Genomic DNA, 18,339 nt, shown 5'->3' on the forward strand with positions numbered 1-18,339 from the left:
GGTGTGCGCAGCGCCCCATTCGTGCCCCGTTCGCGATATTCGCGACGGGGCCTTACTGTGCCGGCAGCGGCGCAAGTTAAGGTGGAGGTGCGGGGCGGCTGCTTTTTCGGCGGCCGCCTGCCAGCACCTCCGTCCCCGGCCTCCTAACCCCCCCCCCCACCGCGGCATTGCCAGCTGTTTCCCGAGAGCCCGGCACTTCTCCTTGGTGCCGGGCTCATTTGCCGGCACTCGCGATCGCGGATCGCGCTGTTGCAGGCACCGCCCCCTTAACAGTGGGAGGAAGGCCTGCAGTACCGCAGCGTGCCGTGCCGCAGCATGTGGCGCTGCGGCACGTTGCGCTGCGATAATCAGTTTCAGCACCCTAAGAGGGACGTGGAGCGCCTCGAGCCTCGCCCCGTGTCCCTCGAGGGGCACTGAAACTGAATTTCTGGCGATCGGTATCACTCCGATCGCTGCGCTAAATCCTGCGCTCCACCGACTTTTGCGCCACTTTGGCGCCCCAACCCAATTTCTAGGCCGATGTTTCTAAGGGTCAGCGCTGCTGGGTGAGGGAGGGTCAAGATTCAGCAATGGCTACTGTACCTGATCACTGTTGAATTATGACCCTCCCTCACCCAGCAGCACGGACCCCTGCTAGAAGGACACTCGTGTTGACTCCGAGGGTGAAATCAGGATAGGGCTTAGCTGTGATTCCCCCTCCATTGTCAAATACCCTGTGGACATCCCTTGTGGACATCCTACTCACAGATGAAAAATTGCCATTTGAACGAAGAAGTCGTTCCTTAAAACTTACCTCTTTGACCAAGCTTTTAGTCACCCCTCCTAAATCTGCCTCCTTGGCTCGGCGTCAGTTGTTGTCCGATTACGCTTCTGTGAAGCGGCCTGGGCTATAAATGCAAGTTGTTGTTGTTGTATTGCAAGAGGGTTGCTGACACACTCACTCAACAGGTGCCTGCACTGCGAATGAAGGTGAGTAGCGCCACCTGTTAGCTATTGGGGAAAGATTTTTTGTTACGAGACTCGTTACAGATTCCAGAGACACCTCACAACACTTTACGGGGCAATGGACAAAGAGTGACATGAATCAGTCACTCATGAAAGAAAGACTTATGAAATAATACTGAGCGGCCTACGGGTGGCGCTGTCCAGGGAGAGTATAAATATTCGGGCACAGGCCCAGTTTGCGCAGGACATTCTTAACAGGAACTAGTGAAGGACACAACTAGACCTCCGTGTTGTAAAACAGTTGATTAAAGCTTTGTTTAACACTTAGACCAAGTGCCTAGTAGTTTTCTTACGTCAAAGAGCAAACGCCAAGTAGAGGGAGGGGAGGGTGAAGAGGAGTTGGGTGGGTGCGGACATAGTTAAAGAGAGGGTTCTTGATGCTTTTGAAGGCAGGAAGGAAGGGAGGGAGATAACAAGATGGAGGTGCTGGGGGGTGGGGGGGGAGAGCTCCAGTGGGCATGGGGTCGCTGATGGCGAGGTTGGAGGAGTGGAGCTTACAGATGCGTATGACTGGAGGAGATGGCTGAGGTGAGGCGAGGTGAGGCAAGGCCATGGAAGGATTTGAATCAGGGCAAGGATCTTAAAGTCAATTCACTGGGGTACGGGGCTTAGTGAGAAATATAGAAACATAGAAGATAGGAGCAGGAGTCGGCCATTTGGCCCCTCGAGCCTGCTCCGCCGTTTAATGAGATCATGGCTGATCATCCAAATTCAGTACCCTGTCCCTGCTTTCTCCCCATATCCCTTGATCCCTTTAGACTTCAGAATTATATCTAACTCCTTCTTGAATATATTTAATGAATTGGCCTCTACTGCCTTCTGTGGTAGAGAATTCCATAGGTTCACCACTCTCTGGGTGAAGAAATTCCTCCTCATTTCTGTCCTAAATGGCTTACCCCTTACCTATAGACTGTGACCCCTGGGGCAATGGGGCAATGTGGGTGTGGGCTTTGATGTAGTTGAGAGCGTGTTTTGAAACTTGTGGATGGTGGAGGCTGGCAAGGAGAGCATTGGAAAAAGTAAGTCTCACGATGGTAAAGGCAGAAGATAAGGGACGGAGGGAGGGGGGAAGGGGCAAGTACATACCGTGTATTATTGAACCGCACTTTCCTTGACCCTTATGGCCCCTTTGCAGATATCAAGTGGTCTGGAAGAGAAGCTGAACCTGATTCATTTTATTTCTGTTCTACAAATGGAGTTATTGATTTCTTTTTTTTTTTAAATCAATTGAGAAGGTTCAGTGTTTTGACTTCTGACAGGATTGATCTACAAAAGTAATAGTGAGAGCAGAGAAGTGTGGAAACAATAATGATGGAATGACGAAGGCAAGTCTGTGAGAGAGAGAGAGAGAGAGAGAGAGAGAGTGAGAGAGCACCTAAAATCAGCAGCATCGGGGGCCACAGATAACAATCGCCCTCCCCAAAACCGCCACTGTCATTCTTTAGACCTTCAAGCTCGGTGACCAAATCACTCCTGTAACCAAACCCTCACTCGCAGACCTCAAAATTATGAGGATGGGTTTGCATGAATTTGGCTTGTATTCCCTGGAGTTTAGAAGGTTGAGGGGTGCTCTGATTGAGTTGTTTAAAATGATAAAAAGGATTCGACGGGGTAGATACAGAGAAGCTATTTCCTCTGGTGGGGGAATCCAGAGCAAAGGGCCGCAATTATAAAATTGGAGTTGGGCCATTTAGGAGTTAAATCAGGAGGCACTTTTTCCACACACAGGGTAGTGGAAATCTGGCATTCTCACCCCCAAAAGGTTGTGGATGCTGGGGGCCCAATTGAAACGGAGATCGACAGTTTTTGTTTGGGTTAGTGTATCAAGGGACATGGATCAAAGGCGGGTAAATGGAGTTGAGGTTCTGATCAGCGGGACAGGCTGAAGGGGCTGAATGGCCTACTCCTTTTCCAAGGTTCCCCATAAACCACTGTCTGACTTGATGCGATATCTTGTAATGAAGCATCACCCAGCGGTTCCTCGGTACTGTAACCAGCTCACTGAATCAACATGAAACATCTTGTGACCTCCTGATCTTGAGAGATTCTCAGCAGGAAGTGACCGTTAACAGCTCATGAATAAATATGATGTGGAGATGCCGGTGTTGGACTGGGGTGGACAAATGTAAGAAATCACACAACACCAGGTTATAGTCCAACAGCTTTATTTGAAATCACAAGCTTTCGGAGCGCTGCTCCTTCGTCAGGTGAAGTGAAGAGAAGCATACAGGCACAGCATATATAGTCAGAGAATACTGCCAGATGATTACAGGTAATCTTTCTAACTGCCCTTTATCACACCACGGCAGAGAGATAATCACAGCAATCAAAGGTGACAACATTTGACCCCCTGTGACCCCACCTCATTGTTCTTTGATGTAATGTTTTCCTGACTGACCTGTTTGGACACCATTCACACCTTTGATTGCTGTGATTATCTCTCTGCCGAGGTGTGATAAAGGGCAGTTAGAAAGATTACCTGTAATCATCTGGCAATATTCTCTGACTATATAAGCTGTGCCTATATACATTTCTTCACTTCACCTGACGAAGGAGCAGCGCTCCGAAAGCTTGTGATTTCAAATAAAGCTGTTGGACTATAACCTGGTGTTGTGTGACTTCTTACATAAATAAATAAACAGATAGATATTTGAAAATGTGACAAGAGCCCTTGTCCATCAAATGTCTAGTCAACCACTGTGTTGGAGACATTGGATATATAGACTTCCCCTACCCCTACACCCAGTTCTGACGAAGGGTCATCGACCTGAAACGTTGACTCTGTTTCTCTCTCCACAGATGCTGCCTGACCCGCTGAGTATTTCCAGCATTTTCTGTTTTTATTTCAGATTTCCAGCATCCGCAGTATTTTGCTTTTCCATCAAATACATTAGTCACCGGACTACGGAAATAAGAACAGTATTTTGTAAACCCCCTAGACAAATATTGACTTGCCCCTCCCTTCTAACCTCTGTCTGAAAAAGCCCAAAGGTCTATGCATGAAAACCAATTTGATACTGGCGATATGGTCTAATACATCACTAAAACTAAAAAGAGTTGGCAAAGATGGTGCTGTACGTGCACCCGGATGCACTTTTTTGAAGAGGGGTTACCAGTCCAATTTCATATTCGGTCAAAATAAGAACAACTACTTGTATTTACATAGTGCGTTAGAATCTGTGCTCACTGACCTACATTGGCTCCCGGTTAAGCAACGCCTCGATTTTAAAATTTTCACCCTTGATTTCAAATCCCTCCATGGCCTCGCACCCTCCCTATCTCTGTAATCTCCTCCAGCCTGACAACACCTCCCGAGATATCTGCGCTCCTCTAATTCTGCCCTCTTGAGCATCCCTGATTATAATCGCTCCACCATTGGTGGCCGTGCCTTCAGCTGCCAAGGCCCTAAGCTCTGGAATTACCTCCCTAAACCTGGACCCCGGGTCGCGCTGCACTAGGCCCCTCCCTTTTAATAAGGGGAGGAAGGCCTGCAGTACCGCGGCGCGATGTGCCGCAGAGCGTGGCGCTGCGGCACGTAGCGCTGTGATATTCGCTCGCAGCGCCCCAAGAGGGAGGCGGGGCGCATCCAGTAGCGCCACTCCTCCCTCTTGGGGCACTACCGGTGAATTTCAGGCGCGGGTGTCATGAATCTTACCATTCATGTAGAAATGACTCATGAGATAACACTGGGCGGACAGCTGGTGGCGCCATCCAAGGAAAGTATAAATACGCGGGCGTGGGCCCAGCTTGCCCAGGACGTTTTTGTAACCAGGAACTAGTGATGTAACTAGAACTCATGGTTGTGAAACAGTTGATTAAAGCCTTGTTTTATACTCAACCGAGTGCTTAGTAGTTTTCTTACGTCAGCGGGGGTGCTGATTCTTTCGGGATGCTAAAAGTAGTGCCCCGGCGAAGTTAGCGCCCCAAAGGGGGCGCGACCCAATTCCCCCCCCCCCATGGCTTTCCAAGGAAATTACATTACATCGGATATACGGCACAGAAACAGGCCATTCGGCCCAACCAGTCCATGCCGGCGTTTATGCTCCACTCGAGCCTCCTCCCGTCTTTCCTCATCTAAATCTATCAGCATAACCCTCTATTCCCTTCTCCCTCATATGCTTGTCCAGCCTCCCCTTAAATACATCTATACTATTCACTTCAACCACTCCCTGTGGTAGCGAGTTCCACATTCTTACCACTTTCTGGGTAAAGAAGTTTCTTCTGAATTCCCTATTGGATTTCTTGGTGACTATCTTATATTGATGGCCTCTAGTTTTGCTCTTCCCCACAAGTGGAAACACTCTCTCTGTATCCAATCTATCAAAACCTTTCATAATTTTAAAGACCTCTATTAGGTCACCCCTCAGCCTTCTCTTTTCAAGAGAAAAGCGACCCAGCCTGTCCATCCTTTCCTGATATGTATACCCTCGCATTTCTGGTATCAACCTTGTAAATCTTCTCTGCACCCTCTCGAGTGCCTCTATATCCTTTTTATAATATGGTGACCAGAACTGTACTCCAAGTGTGTCTAACCAAGGTTCGATACAAGTTTAGCATAACTTCCCTACTTTTCAATTCTATCCCTCTAGAAATAAATCTTAAAGGGGCACTTGCATCAGTAAAAAGATTGTTTCTCAAATAATTTTTTGTGTGAGGGGGGGAAAGGGCACCCAGAAGAATTGTGCCTTCACCTTGTGGGTCATGTGACACAATTCAATATAACTTTTGTCATTGCACTATGGTTATGTAAAGAAAAAAAAAGAATTGGCAAACGCATTTTCCTGAAAACAATGTCCCTTTAAAAGCAGGAATGCGGCGAAACCCTGCCTCAGCGGAATGCGTACGGTGACTGGAGTCTCGCGCGTTATTAAGCTGTCACTTTAATAGGATGTGTACTTCATAACAGGATGTTGACCCTTCGAGAGGCTGGTGGTTCCTGAAAGGTTTATTATTAATTCCTTGTTGTTTGGGAATGATTGCCATTGGCTTGAAGTAGTGATGAGGTTGGGCTTTGTATTTTCACTTGTCTTGTCTCTCCACAGTTCCCAGTCAACCTCCAGATAACGTGAAAGCCGTGTCGATCTCATCTGATGTCGTCACCATCGTCTGGTCACCACCTCCTCGAAGCACCTTAAACGGAGTGCTGAAGGGTTTCCGCGTCATATACTGGTCCGTTCACCAAGATGGAGGTCAGTTGCTAGCTCCTGGCACTCAGCTGAGCGTTGCAGACATTTTTCTCCCTCTCTTCAATATTTTCTCACCCTCTTGAAAGTGTTAACTCCATTATGGTACCATGGGTGGTGGCCATGCTCCAATTTCATGCCCAAGTCGTCATATTTTCCTTTTGTGTCCTTTGACAATGACCTAGTCCTCACCCAGCAGTCAGTCCCTGTGTAACAATCAGGAGCAGGAACCCTGGCTGATTTATCCTGTTGTCCCCAGTTGGGAATCAGTTAGCCCAGTAGACAATTTCCTAGTTTATACAGCGCGGAGGCATGACTCATCTGAATATTCAAGCAGCCATGTTTCCTACTTTGGTGTCCAACATGTATTATTCTGGGAAGAAAGGGGAAGATGTTGGGAATAAATGGGATCAGTCTCGTGCTTCGTCCTGTGAACTGAGAACCAAGCAGGTGGAGGTCACTGTAGAGGGAAATATCTTCATTGGAATGAGTTGACCCCTACATGTTCTACCACCAATATACACTGAAGTAACAGGCTTCTCTGTACATATATGTGCCAGGAGATGGATGTTTCCCCAGAATAAAAACCCACATTCTCTGCTGACATTCTTGTGGAGCTCATCCACTATCTGCTACTGGTTGTCATGTCACGTTAGTCGACAGACCAACTGGGGAGAGGGAAACACTTAACTTTTCTCTCTCTGTTGATATGGTCCCGGGCTTTTCTGTGTTCACGGGCAGCAGTACAAACATATGAAAATGATGGGCCGGTAAAGACTAGCTGGCCCATTGAGCCGGTCCCATAAGGTAAAGTTGCAAATAAGCATCATGACCTTCAATACTCCCACCAACCTGCAGCCTTGTAATCTCCTGGGAGAGGCAAACAATAAATACATTTAAAAATTAACCGTGGCCAATTCAAGGAAATAAGAATTCTTGGAAATTCCTCACGGACCCCTGAAGGCGATCAAAATGGATTCCAGGAGGGCACGGCAACCCTGAGTCACTTCACCCAATACCCCCAGCTATCTTTTGTATGTAATGATATGTCTCAGCCAGGAACCCGTCCAGCTCCCTTTTGAACGTTTGCAGAGACTCCATGCTCGCTGCAAAAGCTGTTCTTCCTCTTTCAGCTGCTGGTTGACCAGCTGTGCCACCCCAGAGTTTTTATTTCAGATTTCCAGTATTTGCGGGTTTTCTTGTTACCTGTGCTTTTTATTCCTGAAGCTGCCCCATCGTGGCAACGTCATTGTTCACGTCTGGCCAGTCGTGCTGTGCTCCCCTCACCCGACGCCGGTGCTTCTGATCTAAGATTTTCAGCTTTGAAGCGACACAAAGTGGGAGTCCTGTAGAGTGACTCCTCACTCCGACAAATGAAGCTGATGATTAACTGCCGTATCTTTCCTGAGACCTATGAAATGAATCCCATTGTTAAAGATAGTTGTTGCAGCCACAACATGAAAGGATAGTTCAGTGGTTAATAGTTCATGATTGCTGTTGGATTACACTCAGCATTCACTATGTAAAAATTGCAGCCTGGTCATTAGTAAGACTCTCAGAACTCCCAATGTAATGATTCTATTTTACTGTTCTCACAAAACACTCTTTTGTGTGTGTGTGTGCGCGTGTACTGGGGAATCAAACACTTTCTCATTTCAAGTACTCAATGTCAATGCCAAGTACTCTCAGGTCATGTATAACACGGTTAGATAGCAGAGTAAAGCTTCCTTTAGCCTGCCATAATAATGTGTCTCCAGCGCAGCCACATATGCTTCCTGTTGCACAATTTCTATTTCCCACAATAGCCATCTTGTGTCAACTAATGTCCATATTATGAGGTGGATCTGGATTGTCTCTTCCCAACCTCATTTCACAAAGGCCCCTCACAGCCAGTAGCTAGAGAAAACTTCCATCCTAAAAGGATTCGAACCCGAGTTCCTAGAGTGAAAGACCAGCCGCCAACCCAGTGTGCCACCCAATCCCCGCAAAGCAGGCTCTTGTTCCATTACCACACATTCAAGCCGATTTTCCTTTTGTGCTTTGGTCTAGACTGGGGAGAGATGCAGAACATCACCACCACAGACAGCCGAGTGGAACTGAAGGGATTGGAGAAATTCACCAACTACAGCGTGCAGGTGCTGGCATTCACTCAGGCGGGAGATGGCGTGCGGAGCGCGGTGCTCTACACACAGACAAAAGAGGACAGTAAGAACTTTTCTTTCTCTCTCTCTAGAAGTTGAACTAGTTTTCCTCTTCAGGCTGTGCGTGACAGGATATACTGGGACTGACCCAGTGCTGAGCAGCATTATATGGACAAGCCCAACAACACAAAGCGATGCTTTCACTGACGTAAAAGTCTAGAAATAACTGTTGCCGATATTTGCCGTCAAACCCGCAACCTATTTGTATGTCATTTCCCTGTCAGCCATTTTAACGCCAGCGTCACTCCATTTATTTTACGCAGGTTAACGTCTCCACCATAATAGCGTTGATAATTTCTAGCTCCTAGTCTTTTTGGAAGAAGAGAACCTGCATGTCTTCAGGCTTTGATGTTTGCCATCACCTAACCACTTCGATTTGATTTTTCTTGGCTTCTCTCCTATTCTTTTCAACCTTAATGATGTCCCGGCCTGTGGGTTTCGGCTCCTCTTGCAGATTATCGCTGGCAAGGTTCCCAAACAATTTTTACAGCCAGGCCTCGTTAGCATTCCGTCAACGAGCTGCTCACACATTTGGAGTAGTTTGTCAAGGAGTGGGAATCGGAAATCCAGTAGCTCCAGCATGGAGCCTGGCCGGTCCAAGTAAGTTGGGGGAGGAGGGGGGGCTGGGGAGGCGATCTCAGGCATCGGCCACAGAGGGTTGGGAATCGCTGGGATCGATTTTGTTCAGTCCAGGAGGAGCATTCCTCCTGAACCCCACTAAAATCAGTTACAAACCATTTGTTAAACTTTTCTTGCGCGGATGCAGCAGTCCCGTTAAGGACCACTGGTGAGGCCACTCAACGCTCATTGCCAATGGGCGGAACATGCGTGGCATAACCTCTGCCCATTGGTACTTGAAATTTGCATCGGTGTCATAGGACCCCAATTTTCACAGGCCAGTGAGGCTCCCATCTGTTCCAGGCAAGCACATCAACCAGCCATTTCAAGGCCCTCATCATAATGGTGTTGGCCCAAACTTCACGGGAGCAAGGCGGTAAGTGCTGTACTGCCATTTTCAACGCACTACTGTCCCGTTCCCGCCCGGTGGTAAAGTCAAAAATCGCCCCCGTGATCACCATTTTTCTCTCCTTTTGACGCTCTTACCTCTACAGTGTGGGAGAGGAACAGCAAACAAGGACTTGCGTGGGTCCGTGACTTAATCAGGACTTTTAGCACATACTCCAGGCTGACACTTCACTGCAGTACTGAGGGAGTGCTGCACTGTCGGAGGTGGGTGAGAGGTTAAACCGAGGCCCCGTCTGCCTGTTCAGAGGGACGTAAACGATCCAATGGCGCTATTCAAAGACATGCATCGGAGTCCTCCTGGTCTCCTGGCCAACATTTCTCCCTCAATCAGCACCTCCAAAAATAGATAAGCTGGTCATTTATCTCATTGCTATTTGTGCGACTTTGCTGTGCACCAATTGGCTTTCCATGTTTGCCTACATAAGCAACAGTGACTACACTTTGAAAGTTATTCCTTGTCTATGAGGAGCTTTTTGGACATCATGGGGAGGTGAAGGGCGCTTTATAAATGCAAGTTCTGTCTTTCTTAAATACTGTTGCTGGTGTGTGATCAGGCCGCAGGATTGTTGGGTTTCCTACCAGAATGTCCATCATTTTTGTGGTCAGTTTGACTCAAAGCAAACTTTTTTCTGTTGAACAATGTCATGCACAGATGAGAATGTGGAACTCGCTACTACATGGAGTGGTTGAGGAGAGGACGATTACAACGCAATCCTGGCTAGCCTCTCATCTTCCACGCTCAATAAACTTGAGCTCATCCAAAACCCTGCTGCCCGTGTCCTAACTTGCACCTCGTCCCGGTCACTCATCACCCCTGTGCTCGCTCGCCTACTCCGGCTCCCAGCTGAGCAACGCCTCAATTTTAACATTCTCATCCTTGTTTTCCAGATCGCTCCATGGCCCTCGCCCCTCCCTATTTCAGTAACTTCCTCGAGCTTTACAACCCTCCGAGATCTCTGCACTCCTCCAATACAGGCATCTTGCACATCCCCGATTTTAATCGCCGTGCCTGCAGCTGCCTAGGCCCTAAGCTCTGGAATTCCATTCGCACAATGGGCGGCTGTTTAATGAATCGTTTCTCCTACTATTTTCAGTCTGACACCTTCAGCCTTGACCCTTCATCTTGATTTCGCAATAAAAAGAAGACAGCTGAAGGACGTTCTGTGCTTTAGAAACATAGAAACATAGAAGATAGGAGCAGGAGTAGGCCATTCGGCCCCTCGAGCCTGTTCCGCCATTCAATGAGATCATGGCTGATCATCCAAATTCAGTACCCTGTCCCTGCTTTCTCCCCATATCCCTTGATCCCTTTAGCCTTAAGAAATATATCTAACTCCTTCTTAAATATATTTAATGAATTGGCCTCAACTGTCTTCTGTGGTAGAGAATTCCACAGGTTCACCACTCTCTGGGTGAAGAAATTCCTCCTCATCTCAGTCCTAAATGGCTTACCCCTTATCCTTAGACTGTGACCCCTGGCTCTGGACTCCCCCGACCATCGGGAACATCCTTCCTGCATCTAGTCTGTCTAGTCCTGTTAGAATTTTATAAGTTTCAATGAGATCCCCTCTCATTCTTCTAAACTCTAGCGAATATAAGCCTAATCGACCCAATCTCTCCTCATACGTCATTCCTGCCATCCCAGGTATCAGTCTGGTGAATCTTCACTGCACTCCCTCCATGGCAAGAACATCCTTCCTCAGATAAGGTGACCAAAACTGCACATAATACTCAAGGTGTGGTCTCACCAAGGCCCTGTACAACTGCAGCAAGACATCCTTGCTCCTGTACTCGAATCCTCTCGCTATGAAGGCCAGTGTACCATTTGCCTTCTTTTATGGGGTTGAGGAGGTTTCTTAAATTTACATAGAATTTACAGCACAGAAAGTGGTCCCACACGAGCCTCCTCCCACCCTACTTCATCTCACCCTATCAACATATCCTGCTATTCCTTTCCCCCTCATGTGCCTGTCTAGCTTCCCCTTAAAGGCATCAACTCTATTCACCTCAACCACTCCACATTCTCACCACTCTCTGGGTAAAGATGTTTCTCCTGAATTCTTTATTGGATTTACTAGTGACTATCTTATATTTATGGCCCCTAGTTTTGGTCACCACCCACAAGTGAGCCGTAATTTTTATTTTTCCGAAATGGTTCCTAATTTATACCTACAGAGAAAATCAGCACCAAAGGAGATGAATGTCGAATGAGGGGTCCGGACAGAGTAGATAGAGAGAAACTGTTCCCATTGGCGGAAGGGTCGAGAATCAGAGGACACAGATTTAAGGTGATTGACAAAAGACCAAAGGCGACATGGGGAAAAACTTTTTTACTCAGCGAATGGTTAGGATCTGGAAGGCACAGCCTGAAAGGGTGGTGGAGACAGACTCAATCATGGCTTTGAAAAGGGAGTTGGATAAGTACCTGAAGGAAAGAAATTTGCAGGGCTGTGGGGAAAGGGCGGCGGAGTGGGACTAGCTGAAGTGCTCTTGTAGAGAGCCGGCACGGGCTCGACGGGCCGAATGGCCTCCTTCTGTGCTGTAACCATTCTCTGATTCTAGAACCTGTTTCGATCTAAATTGGGCTGCTTGGTGCATTGGAATTGCAGCTGTGATTGTGATTGACTCTGTATTGTGAAACTAAAACTCTGCATAGCCAGGGCTTGTGTTACCAGTGTAGGCTCACGGAAAGGGACAGGGATGAGCGCTCCCTGTGGGGGCTTGTTGGCCAGGCTTTCAGCAGTGCGAAGAGGGACTTGTGGATTAAAATCTATTTGCTGGTGAGAAGCATATTAGCGTGTATTAATGAGCATGATGCAGAAGTAGCGCTGGCTGCAAACCACACCTTCAGGCTTCCCTGGTGGCTCTGCTGCCGGAGGCAATGAGTAGCTGAACCCAACGACTAGAGAGGTCCCCTGCCCGTCCCCGCAGCCTGTGTTTAATTAGCTGATCTCCGTCAGGTAGCGGTAGGGAGACTGTGCAAGCGGTCTCCGCGCCCTTGGGATGAGGGGGCGGGCATTCTTGGCCAAGGTACCCGCTCCTGATTGTCATTGCAGGATCGTTCCTCGGCTGTGCTCAAATATCCCGCTGATACTCACTCCCTAGAGCTCAGAGGTGGCCATTTGCGGCTGTTGTGGGATTTCTCTCTGCCCCAAAGCAGACGGAGACGAGCGTGTACTGGTTCCAAGTGATCTTTATTCAAGTACGCGGAGGGAGAGGCGCCCTCAGTTTAAGCTGAGACGGGAGTCTAATTTTTACAGTCAAACAGGTGGCTTAAATACAATCTTACATCTTGTTTTCTTCACATCTTCAGGACTTGGTCAATTAATTGTCCAAGTCACGTACACTTAATCACATCTCCACAAAACACATCTTGTTTATCTCATTTGCCCTGTTTCCACATCTGCCATTGTTCTACTCTTTAGCTCCTATCCAATTTCGTACACTTAACCACATCTTCGCAAATCACATTGGCAGCCCATTGTTCAATGTATGGCCTCCTTGCCATCTTTCACTCCCCCAATCATCGTGTAATAAACTTTTTCCAACTGTCTTTGTCTGTCAGACTTCTCCTTTATTACATCAGCCAGCTACTCAGTTAAGCCACTAATCTAACTTTTAACCCCTTCAGGGCAAAGGCGGAGGAGCAAGTGCACCCCAGCAAGGAGCGAGTGTCTTCAGGCGAGGAGGAGAAGAAAGGGAGGGATGGAAACGGGCAGGGAAAAACAACAGCTAACATAAAAACAGAAAATGCTGGAGATACTCAGCAGGTCAGGCAGCATCTGTGGAGAGAGAAACAGAGTCAACGTTTCAGGTCGAAGACCTTCGTCAGAACTGGAAAAAGTTAGAGACATAACAGATTTTAAGCAAGGAAAGGGGGAGGGTAGGGAAGAACAAAAGGGAAGGTCTGTGCTGGGTGGAAGGCAGGAGAGATTGAATGACAAAAGGGATGATGGTGCAAGGTGAAAGGAGATGGTAATGGGACAAGTAAAGAAACAAAAGATGGGTCTAGAGGAGCTGTAAGTGACAATATCAGAATCATCAGCTACGGCTGCCATCCAAAACAAATAGGGGCAGAGGTTATGGTCTGAAATTGATGAACTCGGTGTTAAGTTCAGAAGACCGTAAAGTGCCTAATCGAGAGATGAGGTGCTGTTCCTCGAGGTTACGTTGAGCTTCATTGGAACAGTGTAGGAGGCCGAGGACAGAGTGGGAGTGGAGCGGAGAATTAAAGTGACAGGCGACCAGAGGCTCGGGGTCACCCTTGTGTATTGAACGGAGGTGTTCTGCAAAGCGGTCACCCAATCTGCGTTTGGTCTCCCCAATGTAGAGGAGACCGCATCGTGAGCAGGGAATACAGTATACTAAATTGCAAGAAGTACAAGTAAATCGCTGTTTCACCTGGAAGGGGTGTTTGGGGCCCTGGACAGTGGGAAGGGGGGAGGTAAAAGTGCAGGTGTTGCAGCTCGATTTTATCTATGATAAGAACGAAAGCTACTTTGCTCATTAGATGCCAGACGAAGTACCCAGACTGCAGTGGCTCAGGCCAGTGCTTTGTATCACTCCTGGCTAAAGCAAAATTTGTTTCAAACCCTTTCCTGAGGAATGTGCTCGTTGAAGTTGATGATCCGAGGCCTGAGCGGAGCCGGTCTTTCCCCATACAGCGAGGTTGGCTCATTGGAACACGACGGTGTTCCCAGGGCACAGGAGGCACTGGAGGTTCCAGGGGCTGGAGCTTTGATGCCAACTAAACCTCGAGGACTCATACCTGCTCCTTCAGTGCCAGTGCGGTGACAAAATGGGCACCCGGCAGACAGGAACACAGGCAAGGCTGACAAGGAATTGGGTTTTTCTCCAACGTGGACCTCTCCTTTTTGCACCTGTGCCAAGCAGTTACAATAACAACTTGCATTTATATAGCGCCTTGAACATAGTAAAACATCCCAAGATGCTTTACGGGAGCGTTTATATCAGATAAAATTTGATACCGAGCCAAATAAAAAGATGTTAGGACAAGAGGTCGGTTTTAAGGAGTTTCTTAAAGGAGGACAGAGAGGCGGAGAGGTTTAGGGAGGGAATTCCAGAGCTTTTAGGACCCAGGCAGCTGAAGGCACGGCCGCCAGTGGTGGAGCAGAGGAAATCATGGATGCTCAAGAGGCCAGAATTGGAGGAGCGCAGAGATCTTTGGTGGGGGGGGTTGTAGGGCTGGAGGAGATTACAGAGATAGGGAGGGGGGGCGAGGCCATGGAGCGATTTGAACACAAGGTTGAGAATTTTTTTAATTGAGCCGTTGCTGGACTGGGAGCCAATGTAGGTCAGCGAGCACAGGGGTGATAGTGAAGGTACGAATTAGGACACGGGCAGCTGGGTTTTGGAGGAGCATCTGGAGCACTGCTTGGGCACTCCATTCACGTGATGGGAAGGCCCCCAATTTAAGTTTCTATCGGAGCTTTAACAAGCCTGGGACAGAGATTGTGCACAACACCCCCCTCCCCTGCCAAGCCCCTCATGCTACCTTTCTGTATCGGAGCACGCTACTCGGAGCCCCGATAATATGGGGTGGATTATTGACTCTCCCCTCATGCTTACAATAATGTTGGTGTTTGAATTTTTTTTTTTACGTAAGATGCCCCTCTGTTTTCTTCCCAACTATGGTCGCTAGGCATTGTATGTGACTGCAAGGGAGGTGGAGGACAGGACGTAAAAAGTGGATCCAAATCTTTGCTGAGCAAGATAAAGTGCTTTTTTCGAATTGGCTGCTGGCAGCTGCACAGGAACACTTTCTCGAGCCGCCCCCTTCCTTAATAAGGAGACTGATGTCAGTAATTCAGGGATTGGAAGCATGAACCGCCACCCCAATCCTGCTGTAACGCGCTATGAAAATCAGCATTGCTTTTTGGAAGTACAGTGTGTATGATTGTGCTACTTGAGCTAGAAATTGTACTGAAAAGCTGCCAGCCTTAATGAATAGGTAATCAGTCTATCGCTTAATCACCCGAGTTTCTACTCCTTTAATAACACAATGGGATCGGCCATATTTAAGGCTTTTCAGGTCTGTAAAGTTCAGATTTGGCGCACCAAAATAACCTATCACACTGGTCATTGTACAAGCTGCCCTTGACCACTGGTCGCTTCTGAAGGTTCACTAGATTGATTCCTGGGATGAGAGGGTTGTCCTATGAGGAGAGATTGAGTAGATTGGGCCTATACTCTCGAGTTAAGAAGAATGAGAAGTGATCTTATTGAAACATACAAGATTCTAAGGGGGATTGACAGGGTAGATGCTGAGAGGTTGTTTCCCTGGCTGGAGAGTCTAGAACTAGGGGCATAGTCTCAGGATAAGGGGTCGGCCATTTAAGACTGAGATGAGGAGAAATTTCTTCACTCAGAGGGTGGTGAATCTTTGGAGTTCTCTACCCCAGAGGGCTGTGGATGCTGAGTCATTGAGTATATTCAAGACAGAGAGCGATAGATTTTTGGATATTAAGGGAATCAAAGAATATGGGAATTAGGCAGGGAAGTGGAGTTGAGGTCAAAGATCAGCCATGATCTTATTGAATGGCGGAGCAGGCTCGAGGGGCCCTATGACCTACTCCTGCTTTTAATTCTTATATTCTTAGGGTAAAAAATTAAGGGGGCGCCACTTTTAGCGCCCCGGAAATATTAGCGCCCCCGCAACCGAAATTGAGTGGTAGCGCCCCAAGAGGGAAGCAGGGTGCTACTGGAAGCACCCCGCCTCCCTCTTGGGGCGCTGCGAGGGAATATCATGGCACATCGCGCCGCGGTATTGCAGGCCTTCCTCCCCTTATTAAAGGGTGAGGGGCCTTGCGCAGCACGACCCGGGGCCCAGCTGGGCCACCGGGGATCGGGAGTGCCGGCAAAAGAGCTCGGCACTCAAGAGAAGTGCTGGGCTCATGGAGCGCAGCCGGCACTCCGCAGGGGTGGGCAGGTCAGGAGGCCGGGGACGGCAGCGGAGGCAGGTGCTGGCAGGCGGCCAGCAACAAAAATGGCCGCCCGGCACCTCGCCATTAAATAGCGCCACCCCGGCCGCAGGTAGGCCCCCCCCCCGACCCCATCGGACATAGCGTCCGGCGGTAATTCAGGGGACGCTACCAAAGATCGCGGCCAGGGTGCGAGCGGGGCGCTGCGCACGGCGATGACGACATCGCCGGCGGCGCAGTGCCATGGGGCACTAATGGTTAGTGCCGCCGCTAACCTCCCGCTGAATTTCGCGGGAGGCGTTGGTGGCATTGCGCCTGGGCGCTCGTTGCTTTGCGCCCCATTAGTGCCCTCTTAGGGCGCTAACGGGAGGCGCAATGCAACCAAATTTTTCCCTCTTATGTTTTACACCGCCAGCATGTTGAAATCCCTCCAAACCAATTGGACTCGCACAAATAGCACTGGCAGCCAATAAATTTAAAGTAAACCGTTCCTCACTGTCGAAAGAAATGAGCCATATTCACCAATACGGTGACATCTTAATTTAATCTGCTCAATCGCCCCTCATTTGAATAGTGATATCTGACTGGCTGAAGACCGTCGTCGGTTTAATGATGGCCAATAGTGTAGCTTAATTGAGTGACATCACAGCAAATTAGGCTGATGGGGATACAGTCATGCGGTGGTTATGCGACTGGACTAGTAATCCAGCAGCCTGCATTAATTAATCCAACGAACGGCAGTTCAAATCCCACCATAGCCGTTTGAGAATTTAAATTCAGTTTTTTAAAAAAAATCTGGAAATAACAAGCTGGTATCAGTAAACATGATCCTGAAGCTGTCTTAAAAAATCTAATGGTTCACTCATGCCCTTTAGGGAAGGAAATCTGCCGTCCTTACCCGGTCTGGCCTATATGTGACTCCAGACCCACAGCAATGTGGTTGACTCTTAATTGCCCTCTGAAATGGCACTAAGTTGTATCAAGAAATCCGAGCAACTATAGATGGGCAATAAATGCCAGCAATGCTCACATCCTGACAAAGAATATAATAAAAAGAGCCAACCCCTGTTAAATGCAATCAATTCTATATTTGGTGATATATGGCAAGTAAGTACAAATTAGACACTTCGGGAGAGAAAATTATCAAGTAAAAATATTTTACGATGTAATTAAATAGCCTTAAATTCAGATGAGGTTGAAAGATCCGCCGGGTGATTTCGTTTTTTCTTTTTGGCTGTCGGCCATTTTTCTGTTTCTGGATTTGGCCCCTTCGCATTATTCAGCGACCCGTGCTGAGACTTTAGGGGGATGTCACAAAGAACCAGAATGAAGTGCAGCGTTGCCAGGTGGCAGAAAGAGGTTTTTTTAAAAGAAAAAGTAATTGGACAACAGACGAGTCGAGACTCTGACTGGAGGCGGACGTCGCTGGAACAGTATTATGTCCAGCGAGCCTGGCTTTCGACCGATGAAGTGATTTAAAATTAAAATGTGCCTAATTATAGACTGCAGCCTGAAATTAAGGCTTCAGTTCATGCCAGAACAAATCCTATCATGTTCAAATCCATTATAACACGCCACCTCCAAGGTTATTAATTGTTCCTTGATTGCAGTGGATAGTAAATCCTGATGGAATTCTGCCAGTTCAACCGCGTGACCCATTTTCTCCCGCAAAGCGGGATCTGCATTCTGGGGATTTTTTTTAATACCGTGGGCCTCACGTATTTGCATATTTTTTCATTAACTAATCCCTCTTTTGCATAAAAGTTAACAGAAGGATTTTTATTTTCTAATTTAAAAGAGAATCCGAGTTCGCCGGGTAATTATTATGTATTTAAGCACCTCCAGAATACAGATGACTCCGTCATGTTTTGTTTTCAGGCATTTTTAATCCTTTTTTTTGCAGAAATAAATGCATAATAATGAATGAGCTGGGGTTTGCCTGCTTCCCATTGGCCTTTAAGTCCTAAATCAGTTGGGTCCCCT

At 47.8% G+C, this 18,339-nt stretch overlaps 1 protein-coding gene across 2 annotated transcripts in view; it reads left to right on the forward strand.

Moving 5' to 3' along the window:
• The window catches only part of dscaml1 (Down syndrome cell adhesion molecule like 1), a 703,857-nt gene that overhangs the window by 560,050 nt on the left and 125,468 nt on the right, over positions 1-18,339 (forward strand). For both annotated transcript variants that reach the window (XM_085967838.1, XM_085967839.1), the window contains 2 exons: positions 6,048-6,194; positions 8,238-8,393. In XM_085967838.1, coding sequence (XP_085823964.1) covers positions 6,048-6,194; positions 8,238-8,393 — 303 coding nt within the window. The remainder of the gene's footprint in view (positions 1-6,047; positions 6,195-8,237; positions 8,394-18,339) is intronic.

This window comes from Somniosus microcephalus, chromosome 26 (genome assembly GCF_052327205.1).
Source record: "Somniosus microcephalus isolate GS21.2 chromosome 26, FLI_Smic_1.0, whole genome shotgun sequence".
Classification (NCBI taxonomy): Eukaryota; Metazoa; Chordata; class Chondrichthyes; order Squaliformes; family Somniosidae; genus Somniosus; species Somniosus microcephalus.